This window comes from Pogoniulus pusillus, chromosome 11 (assembly GCF_015220805.1).
Source record: "Pogoniulus pusillus isolate bPogPus1 chromosome 11, bPogPus1.pri, whole genome shotgun sequence".
Taxonomy (NCBI): Eukaryota; Metazoa; Chordata; class Aves; order Piciformes; family Lybiidae; genus Pogoniulus; species Pogoniulus pusillus.
The window spans coordinates 11244857-11256423 of record NC_087274.1 but is presented as its reverse complement, the minus strand read 5'-3'; the positions used below and the strand labels follow the sequence as shown (position 1 = coordinate 11256423).

The window sequence follows — 11567 nt, the reverse complement described above, 5'->3', positions numbered from 1 at the left end:
GATTCACACTGAGCTCAGCTGCAAGGTACAAGCTTTATACATTTCTGATTTCCTTGGCAGTTGTAGAGGTTTTCCTTCTCAGCACAGGGAGTGAGTGACCTTAGCAATTGCCAGCAAGGGGACTCCATATGATGAAAGCAGGTGAAAGGGAAAATAAGGGCGGGACCTAGGTAAGGCCAATTCATACCTCAGAGGAGGTGTGGTCCTGTTCTGTACCTGGCTATGGTCAGAGGCTTGTGAAATATAAAAGGGGAAGGCAGTTTTCTCAAGCGATCTGTTGCCAGGATCCTGGAGTGAGAAGGAAGGGAGGTGCTAGAAGATATGCAGAGCAAGGAGTCTAGAGTGTCAGCTGCAAACGGTAGTGCCTCTGAACCCCAGGAATACCATCAGCTCTCCTGTGCAGGTCCATTGGCTGGGCTGAGGGTTGCATTGTAGCTGCTCTCCCTTCCCCAGAAAGAAGCCATCATGTCCCAAGGAGGAGCAGCAGCACGCAAAGCTGCCAATCCCCAGGACCAGGGCTGGGCATGGATGGTCCTGTTTGCTGCAGTGCTGCTGCAGGGACTGACGCTGGGCTTCCCTTCCTGCACTGGTGTCTTCTTCAAGGACCTCCAGCATGAGTTCCAGGCCAGCAATAGTGAGACGTCCTGGTTCTCATCCATCATGGTGGCTGTACTGCACGGAGGAGGTAAGTCATGGTGCAAGGGGATGCCTTCTCTCACCTCCCGTGGTTGTGCCGCTGAGGAGGGGCCTTAAGGCAGATGGTGGAAGGGACTGGGAGGCCTGAGCAGACTGGCTGGTCATCTCCAGCCACTCTGATCCATGCCCCACACAGTCCAAAGCAAAGTGTTTGCAGACACCAAGATCCCTTCTACTACTCTCAGAGACCACCAAGACCCTTGGTTGTCGAAGGAGGTGAATCCCTTTCTCAGACTAGCAAGAACACAACTGTTGCCTGTAGCAGTGCTTTGGAGAAGCTGGCAGGCAGCTCTGGAGCTCGGGTGCTTTCTTGATTCATCTTCTGTCCACGAGAGCACATCTCCTTCCATGTGCCACGTGATGACTGTGTTCTTCACCGCTGAAGAGATGCCAAAAGCCAAGCTCCTCCAGGCTGCTCGCTGAGGCAGGGTGATAGAGCAACTCCTTGGGCGGTGGCACAGAATGCACACCCAAGTAGGCATCGGGCTGGACTTGAGCATAGCTGGATTAAGGCAAAATGTGGGGCAGGTGGCACCCTCCAGGTGAGGGGGGATGGAAGGAGGGTTCTGCTTCATGGATGGTGGAGTGAATCACTGGTTTATCTCCCAAGGAAACACAAGAGAGGGCCCTCAGGATCCTCGGAAGAATATTTCTGCATAGAAGAGAAAAGCAAATCCCCAGCAGCTTGAGGACTTCCCAGTCTGTGGAATTCCCACTTCCCACAGGCAGCTCCCATGCTTGTCTGATTAAATCCAAAGCCCATCTAGGCAACAGAAGCAAAATATCAGCCCACATACCTGAGCTGCTCCCTAAGTTCATACCTGCCCCATTCCAATACTGGTGAAAGGTGACACTACAGTATGAAGGGAAAAAAATCCCAGCAGAGCCCCGAGTCATGCTTGATATAAAGCCTGTGTGGCAAGCTAAGTTCTTCCTGTGCAGGACTTGGCTTCCAGCCACCTAACATGAGAGAGAGAGTTTGCACCTTAGGAGATGCAGTTTGGTCCAGAATTACAAGGTGCAAATGGAAAGAGATATCGAGGGAAGCAACAAGAGGAGGAGTTATCACTGAAGGTCAGCAGGAATAGAGCAAGTGTCCTTGGGGCTTCGAATCTGTAAGCTGCTGGGCATTCCCTGTGCTGCCTTCCAACCCATGTGGTCCTGCTGTGGTTAGTGGGAAGGAGCCAAACGGGACCTGCTAGCTCTTGGAAATGGTCTCAGAAGCAGCCTGGTCCCCACACGTCCAGGAAAGACAAGCCTGGCAGTGCCCACAGGAAAATACCAACAACCTTATCCTCTTTAACAGAGGAATTGTTTTGCAGAAGGCTGCAGCCACAGTAGCATAAAGAGAGCAAATAAATAGATCAAACAGTTATAAACCAGACAAGGGTAAGCATAGCCTCACATTCGCTCTGCTCCCCAACAGGATTTGCCAGGGCACAGCCAGACAATTACAAAGGAGTTGTTGTTTTGCTTGTCACTTGTGTCCCCTCCTGCAAGCTGTTACACTACTCTTGGCACCCAGTAGCACGAGGCAGGAGTAACTCAACCATAAACCAGGAAGAACAACAACAAAAAAACCCCCACAACCCCAAGCCAAAACCCAAGATAAAAGGTTTCCTCTCAGGCCAAGAGTGTATGACTTCTGCTGCAGCTTCTGATCTGCTTTGCAGTGGGCCAGGCTCTGTTTGATTGAGGCTCTTTGGTTACAGCCATCACCCTCTACTCAAACCTTACCCAAACTGATATTCTGCTGTTCCACCAGTGTCTCTTAAAGGTGCTTCTCTCTTTTCTTCTCCTCTATTCTTTTGAATCCAGAGGATCTAAAGGGGTTAAAAACCATATTTGATGAAAAAAAAAACCAACTGGTAACAAGGAAGAGGAATGGAGAGAGCAGTGAGAAGGTCCCATGCAGAGAGGTAACCTCAGCTGGGCAGAGCAGTGGTAGGAAACACGGAAGGGCACAGTTCAAACAATAGCTCTTACCTTAGCAAGCCAAACAGATCTCATTATCTGTGCTGTGTTCCCTGGCAAAAAGCAATTAATGATTATTTTGTTCTAAGAATCATTTGGATGACCTCAGCTCTCTCCAAAAGGGGAGTTCAGGCCCTTACAAGCTGCTGCTTCTAGATGTCCAGGCACATGTAGCCCTCTGAACCCACACTCCTACAAATGCAGCCTTTGGTTGGTATTATTTTTGCAAAGGAAAGCACAAAAGCCCCAGGCAGGTAAGAAATAATGTCTGAACCTTTTGGGAAAAAAAAAAAAAATCAAGTTAACAGGAACAAATAATGAAAAACCTTTACGATTTTCATTGCCAATCTCATTACTCTGAAGTGTTCCATTTATAACTCCTGGCGGCTTGGGTGGGTTAAACGGCAGTGCCACCCTTGATGCCTTCAGCAGCTGCCAATTGGCTGAACACTTTTTTTCTGAAGGCCAGTTGGAAGTCTGAGGTGAAAAATCTCCCAAGCAGATCAAAACACAGACAGCTGCCCTCCTCATTTTAATAGTGTTCCATTAGCTGTGTGGATTTTATTTCAAACCAGACGTTGATTTAGGTCACAAATATGCCACGGGTTATTTTCCCTGCGTTAATTGCCTCCTAAGTCTGAAGCTCAGAGTCATTTTGCAACTGCTTACATAACTGTAAGTGTCCAGAGGAGGGAAAAGAAGGACAAACCCTGGAAAGCCTTGAGGATCCTTAAAAGAATAGGAAAGGACTGAGGGCCTCATCTGGAATATCGTGTCCAGTTCTGGGTTTCTCAGTTCAAGAAAGTCCTCAGGGAACTGCTTGAGAGAGTCTTGCAGAGTCACAAAGATGCTGAAGGCATCTCCCTTTGAGGACAGGCTGAGGGAGCTAGGTCTTGGAGCAGAGAAGCCTGAGGGCTGCCCTCATTCATGTTGATGAAGATATGCAGGGCAGCGTCAGGAGGACAGGGTTAGGCTCTGCTCAGAGATGCCCACTGACAGGACAAGGGGTAATGGGTGCCAGTTGGAGCAGAGGAGTTTCCACCTGAGCATAAGGACAAGCCTTTTCACTGTGAGGGTGACAGAGCCCTGCAGCAGGCCACCCAGAGAGGCTGTGGAGGTGGAATGTGTCTCTGGACACATTCAGAACCTACCTGGATGCATTTCTGTGTGAACTACCCTAGGTGATCCTGCTCAGGCAGGGGGGTCGGACTGGATGATCTTTTGAGGTCTGTTCCAAGCCCTAACATTCTGTCATTCTGTGAAAAGAAACTCTACCTTCAGAGACTTTTCTGCCAGAGCATGCAGACAGAAGTATGCTTCCCACTGATGATCTGGAGGACTGAAGGAATCCTTTCCTGTCCCAAAATGTGCTAAATGACATTAACAAGTTGATCATTTACTACAATCTCAGGGAATTCACCAAAAGTCTATGGAAATCAAAGAATTAACTGACCTCAAACACACACCTCCCTGACTCTGCTGTAGACATGGCTCTCTGAATGGATTGTGTGGATGTGGTGCTGAGGGATGGTTTAGTGGCAGTGGCTTAGCAATAGTGGTGAGATGGTGAGCTCAAGATGAGTGGTTGGACTTGATGATCTCAAAAGTCTCTTCCAGCCTCAATAGTTCTCTGATTTTATCTGCTCATTGCCTTTTCTGATGAGACAATGTGACACTTCCCTAGCAAAGCCTGCCAACAACATGGACATACAATAAAATGCAGGCTTCTGTCCAAAAAGGGCAGAGCCAGGCTCTGGTCCATTGGAGCCACCCAGATCTTATTTCCTTCTCTGTGATGTTTGTAGAAGTGGACCCAGTTAAACCTATCAACCCCTGGCAGGTGTGGCAGGGCAGGCATGTGCAAAGGGCTGTGCTGACAATAACACAGGACGATAGGCATAGGAAGTTTTCTCCTATACCAGATCACACAGGAACTCATCCAGGCAGGTCTTGAACATCTCCAAAGAGGGAGACTCCACCACCCCCCTGAGCAGCCTGCTCCAGTGCTCTGTCACTGTATCATAGAATCAACCAGGTTGGAAGAGACCTCCAAGATCAGCCAGTCCAACCTTGCACCCAGCCCTGTCCAATCAACTAGACCATGGCACTAAGTGCCTCAGCCAGGCTTTGCTTCAACACCTCCAGGGATGATGCCTCCACCACCTTCCTGGGCAGCCCATTCCAATGCCAATCACTCTCTCTGGCAACAACTTCCTCCTAACATCCAGCCTAGACCTCCCCTGGCACAACTTGAGACTGTGTCCCCTTCTTCTGTTGCTGGTTGCCTGCCTCCTGGCTACAGCCTCCCTTCAGGTAGTTGTAGACAGCAATGAGGTCTGCCTTGAGCTTCCTTTTCTGCAGGCTGCACAACCCCAGCTCCCTCAGCCTCTCCTCACAGGGCTATGTTCTAGGTCTCTCACCAGCTTTGTTGCCCTTCTCTGAACACATTCCAGTATCACTGTAAAGAAGTTTCTCCTCATGTTGAGGTGAAACCTGCTGTGTTCCAGTTCATAGCTGTTGCTCCTTGTCTTATTGCTGCAGACCACTGAAAAGAGATTGGCCTCATCCACTTGACTCTCACCCCTCAGATACTTATACGCATAAACCTGACAACTGCAGTGGTCCAGCAAGCACAGAGCAGTTCCCTTCATCTCTAACTGCTTCCCTTTTGCTTGTCTGCTTCCAGGGCCCCTTTGCAGCATCTTGGTGAAGCGATTTGGCTGCAGGTTTGCCGTGATGCTGGGTGGGCTGCTCAGTAGCGTGGGCATGGTGTCCAGCTCCTTCTGCAAGTCCATCAGCCAGCTCTACCTGACAGCTGGCCTCATCACTGGTAAGTGACAAAGAAAGGAGGAAAAGCCAGCTGCTGGGCTTGTCTTGAGAGATGGGAAATGTTGAGAGTCTTGGCTAAAAGTGCTCATGGTTTTCCATTCATTTGTGAATTAGGATAAATGGAGGTTGGAGTAGATGATCTCTAAGGTCCCTTCTAACCTAAACCATTCTATGATTCTCTGATGCAATCAAAGGCCCCACAGCGTTGGATTTCATCACAGCTAGACTTGCCTTTCCCACCCCTTTCACACACACCTCATCCAGCCAAGCTCACCTGGAAGTGCTTCTCTCTGGAAAAAGCTACAGGTCTCCAGAGGGCAACATGGAGAGCAAAGACGTCTGTTCTTTTTAGTAGCCTCTCAGCCTTTTGTCTTCCTAAGAAGAGAGGGACTTTCCAGTCTTGCAACACGATGTGTTGGGATAACTTCCTTCCAAAGTTCCCTGGGTTTGTATTTCACCACTCCCAGTCTGGAGAAATATGGAGTCATCCTTTTCTAACAAAAGAGACAAAGAAACAGATGGGAACTTTTCCTCCCCAAATATTTCTCCTGTGTGACTGTTGTTGCTCAACTCCTAAGCTTTTCTAACACAAAGAAATCAGTTTCCTCAGCCAGGTCACTTTGGATCTTCCAAGCTAAGCTGTGTCCACTGCATAGAGAGAAAAAAGTCCCCGAGCCCTGATGAAAGTGTCAAGAAGCAGCACTCATTTGCTGCATGTGCTGTGAAATCCAAGTTTTTTAATGAACAATTCCATAACAGTTTTGGGAATGGCAGCATGCCCCAGACAAATGTCAGCTCAGTATATTTAGTACACCCAAGAGCAGTTTAATTTATCCATAGCTTCTTTCTTCATCTCTTGTGTAGGGTATCTGAGTGCTGATCACTGGGTGCTATGCAGCTTGGCAGGCAAGGAAACACTTCAGTGGCAGATGAAGTCATCTGTGGGTACACTCTGGACTGGGGCTCTGTTCATCCTTTAAGATGATGCAGAGGGATCATAGAATGGTTTAGGTTGGAAGGAATCTCCAACTCCCTGTTATAGGCAGGGACACCTCCCACTAGAACAGGTCACTTAAAGCCACATCCAACCTGGCCTTGAACACCTCCAGGGAGGGAGCAGCCAGAACCTCCCTGGGCAACCTGTGCCAGTGTCTCACCGCCCTCACTGTAAAGACCTTCTTCCTAAGATCCAGTTTAAATCTCCCCTCTGCCAGTTTTAAACCCATTACTCCTCATCCTGTCATTACAAGACCTTGTCAATAGTCCCTCCCCAGCCTTCCTGTAGGCCTCCTTCAGACACCTGAGGGCCACTATAAGGTCTCCTCTAAGCCTTCTCTTCTCCAGGCTGAAGAGCCCCAACCCTTGTAGCCTGTCCAGCTGCCCCAGCCCTCTGATCATCTTTCTGGCCCTCCTCACAGAATCATAGAATCAACCAGGTTGGAAGAGACCTCCAAGATCAGCCAGTCCAACCTATCACCCAGCCCTAATCAATCAACTAGACCATGGCACTAAGTGCCCCATCCAGGCTTTTCTTGAACACCTCCAGGGACGGTGCCTCCACCACCTCCCTGGGCAGCCCATTCCAATGGGAAATCACTCTCTCTGTGAAGAACTTCTTCCTAATATCCAGCCTATACCTACCCTGCTCTGCAATTTTCTCTTTCATTCTTACCTTCAGGTCTGGGATCATGTTTCAGCTTCCAGGCAGGAGTGACTGTGCTTGGCTACTACTTTGTAAGATGGAGAACTCTGGCTAATGCCATGGCATCCACCGGCGTCTCTCTCGGCTTCACGCTGTGGCCACTGCTGTCTCAGTACTTGCTGGATGAGATGGGCTGGAGAAACACTTTCCTTATCTTTGGAGGAATACTATTGAACTGCTGCGTTTGTGGAGCCATCATGAGACCAGTTCAGCTTGCTTCAGAGTCAGTACCAGAGTCACCCAAGCCTGGGGGGGAGGCAGAGAGGGGTGCAGAAGCAGCACAGCTGTCCAACGGAGCATCCTCTCCCCACCCCGAGCTCCAGCAGCAGAGCAGGAGGACTGCATGCTCCCGGATGCTGCAGAAGTACCTGGCTTTTGACATCTTCTGCCAGAACAAAGGCTACCGGATCTACACCATCGGAGTGGCCTGGATGATGATGGGCTTCGCGTTGCCCCACGTCTACCTCGTGCCTTACGCCATCCAGAACGGAGTGGAGGAACGCAAGGCAGCCCTCCTCATCTCCATCATCGGGCTCATCAACATCTTCATCCGGCCCTTCACAGGCCTGCTCTCGGGACACAGAGTCTTCAAGGGCAGACGCATCTACCTGTTCAGCCTGGCCGCGCTCCTCTACGGGCTGAGCAACCTCATTTGCGTCAGCTCAGCCGAGTTCAGTGTGCTCATCACCTACTGCATCATCCTCAGCATAGCCATGAGCGGCATCGGGGCGCTCACCTTCCAGGTGCTGATGGACGTGGTGGAGATGGACAGGTTCTCAAGCGCTCTAGGGCTCTTCACCATCGTGGAGAGTATCACTCTCCTCATCGGCCCCCCTCTCACAGGTGAGAGAAGCAGTTCAAGCAGGCTGGGGAGAAAATGGGTCGTTTAGACAAAGGTGACTCCTGTTTGGGAGCATAAGGAAGAGAAATAAGGGGAGTTCCAAACCCAGGCAGGCAGGGGAGTAGCGCAAAGGGAGCAATATAAAAAGGAGATTGAGAAAGGAACAATCAACTCCTCCTTGCAGCTGAGGGAAGGTCGTTCCTGCAGCTGCCTAAGGGTGACAGGTTGCCCATTGCCCTGGGGAGTCTCCCTCTCTGGAGATATTCAACACCCATCTGCATGTGCTCCTGTGTTACCTGCCCTAGGTGATCCTGCTCTGGCAGGGGGATTGGACTGGATGAACTTTCCAGGTTCTTTCCAGCCCCTGACATTCTGTGATTCTGTGAAGAGTCACTGCAGCCATAGCAGCAAGTGAAAAAGCTGCTCACTTGGCAGGCAGTTTTGTCAGGTCCTGGAGACACTAGAGCTTTTCTCTTGCAAGACACAGAGACAAACTACTGTGGTGGGACCTCCCTGTCTGTGCACCCTTTCACTGCTTTGCCACTTTGCACTGTTTTATCTGTGAAGTCTCAAGGACTTGTGAACATCCCATTAAACAAATTAACTGTGATCAGAATTATTACCACTCCTATATTATTCAAGAGCCCTGTAGTAAAAGCTTCTGTTTGCTCTTCTTTCTGAGCTCTAGAGTGTGTTAATTTTTCTCTGGAGACAAGAAAGGAGGTAGTTATCAACCCAAATCAAATAAATTATTCACAGATGTCACAGTTCACTCCAAATGCTAACGAGTGGCACATCCAAGACACATCTGCTCCTGCAGTACAGCAGCAAATTCAAAAGACCAGCAAACAAGAAATGTGAACTTGAGAATGAATCCCCAGCTCAGACTTCAGTTCTCTTCTCCAGAAAATCTATTGTGCATTGTTCAGCAGGAAAATCATGTCTGCTCTAAGAATGGGATGACTACATGCATCCTATTTCATGGTATTCCCTGGCATCAGCGTGTCAGTCGCTTTGCTCAGTGCCAAAAAGGTCTTTTCTTGGACATCTCCAAAGGGAGTGGCAGATGAGCAAAACAAAGTACAGCAAAAGCAGGAACATTTCTCAAACCCTAAAATCTGCCAAAGAAAAGTGCAGTACGAAAAGACAAATGTTTAGTGAGGAATACAAGCCATGAAACATCATTCCAGCATTTCCATACAAAGAAGCAGCCCATAGGAGGCATCGTGTGTTTGATTTGAGGATCACCTTTGCAGGCAGTGTAAGAGAGGCACTGTTTAATGCCTCACTTGTTGTATCACAGAAACATTCATGTTGGAAAAGCCCCTCAGGATCACCAAGTCCAACCCATATCCATACTCTAAAAGGCTCATCCTAAACTGTATCCCCACGCGCTGCATCCAATCGACCCTTAAACACATCCAGGGTTGGTGACTTCACCACCTCCCTGGGCAGCACATTCCAATGCCTGACCACTGTTGCTGGGAAAAAAAAATCCTAATGTTCAGTCTAAACTACTCAGTCACAGCTTGAGGTCATTCCCTCTTGTCCTATCACTAATTACCTGTGAGAAGAGACTGGCACCAACCTCTCCAAAACATCCTTGTAGCTGTAGACAGCAATGAGGTCTCCCTCAGCCCCCTCTTTTTGAAACTAACCATCCCCAGCTCCTTTTCAGTCGCTCCTCATGAGATTTATTCTCCATTTTATTCTCCAGCTTTGAAATGTTTTACATTGAGGATTCTTGGTGGTAGTAACAGTGCTTGCTGTGCTGTGAATCTTCTTCTGCTTTATTACACACTGCTAGAGACAGGGTTTCAGTTTAGAAACCCTAACACGATTTTTGAGAGATTTCTCTACTACTCATTTGCTGTATTGTCTGACCTAGGACATAGCAGGCTCTCTCATGCCAATACTCAGAGAGGCTTTGGCACAGGGGTCACAGGATCACAGGATGTTAGGGGTTGGAAGTGACCCAAAGACATCATTGAGTCCAACCCCCCTGCCAGACCAGGAGCATACAATCTAGCTCAGGTCATCTAAGAATGAACCCAGACAGGCCCTGAAAGTCTGCAGAAAAGCAGACTCCACGACCCCTCTGGGAAGCCCTCTCCCTCTGCTGAGTGAACAAAATCAATCAGCACGTTGGGAAGAAGCTACAATTTCCTTTCTTTCTTGATTTCTCTGTGTACTGAGAAATACTTTACAAAGAAGCAGAAACATTACCTGAAAAAAACAAACAAAAAACCAACTCAAACTTGAATTAAGAGAACTTAACACATCTGTGAAGGCTTTGGTGGGATGGTTTAGGTTTAACCTTTATGTAAAGGTCACCCACCTGCCTTTGTAAGTATCTTCTCTTTGACTAAAGTATGGCTTCTCTTTCAGGTCTCCTGGTAGACATAACCAGTGATTTCCACTATGTCTTCTACAACTCCAGTTTCTTCCTGATATCAGCTGCACTATTCATGGGCATCAGCTTCTGCATGCTGGAAAAAAAAGTCAAATCCAAAGAGGGTTCAAAAGTCCCTTTGGATAATGCCTCCAGATGCCAATACAGCGAAACGCCAACTCAACCCCAGCCTGAAAGCCAGCCCCCTCCAGCAGCAGTGTACATCTCAAGCATATGAAAAGAAAGAAAAGCAAAAAACCCAAGAGAGGCACAGACAGTTATGTGGCCTGCACAAAGCTCCCCAAGGCCCAGCACTGCCAGCAGACAGGAAAACAAGGGTCTGCTTTCCACGACCATCGTCATCCTTCTGCCCTGCACTTGCAACCTATGGGGCCTTGTCAGACTCTCTGTGTGAGGGATCCAGACCACAGGCTGAGCCCAGAACCCAGCAACAGCCACAAAGCCACAAGACAAAGAGAACCATGCTTGCCTAAAGCAAACTATTGTCTGCGGCACCGCGCCACAAAAGCTGCATCACTCCAATTGCTTTCAGTCAGTGCCTTTAAGAAGTCACTGGAGCTTCACATGCACATCTCAGCTGGTAGCACTGCACAGTGTGTGTGGATGGACATGCACAAGGGCAGTGCTTTCACAGAGAAGTATTATTGCCTCCTCTCAAGGTGCAATTTTGGTGCAGACTCATAGAAAGTTTCACCTGGTTGCTTCCCACACGGGTGGTGGCAGGACCGACGCTTTCCACGGGAAGTGTGTCATCATTTCCCACATTTCTATTCCAGGGAGGCTGCTGCACAGGTTGCAGAACTCAGCCAAGTCTTTAGCATCATCAGATATTTTCTCCTGTGGGGTATACACAGGAGCTCTTCATGCCAAGGACTTTTTCAAAGCCTCAAATGATCACCTCCAGAGCACTGAAAGGAAAAAAACCACCCAAACCTTACTGTGCCTGCTTTGTGTGGTGATACCTCAAGTGCTTCTTGGCATATCCTAACAGAGCATGCATGGCTTGTGAAAATACACATCTTTACAGCATTAACTGGAACCTATTTTTGCAGGGTGGGGGCAGCAAAGGTGTTACTAGCCCTAAGTGTATGCATCCTTACATAGGGCCAAAT

General features: G+C 48.7%; 1 protein-coding gene across 1 annotated transcript; it reads left to right on the top strand.

Moving 5' to 3' along the window:
- Positions 1 to 465: 465 nt before the first annotated feature.
- SLC16A5 (solute carrier family 16 member 5) lies at positions 466 to 10698 on the top strand. The gene is made up of 4 exons (XM_064151069.1): positions 466 to 685; positions 5357 to 5500; positions 7178 to 8044; positions 10431 to 10698. Exons 1-4 carry the CDS (start codon positions 466 to 468, stop codon positions 10670 to 10672), a joined length of 1473 nt encoding a protein of 490 aa, XP_064007139.1. The 3' UTR covers positions 10673 to 10698.
- The last annotated feature ends 869 nt before the right edge of the window (positions 10699 to 11567 follow it).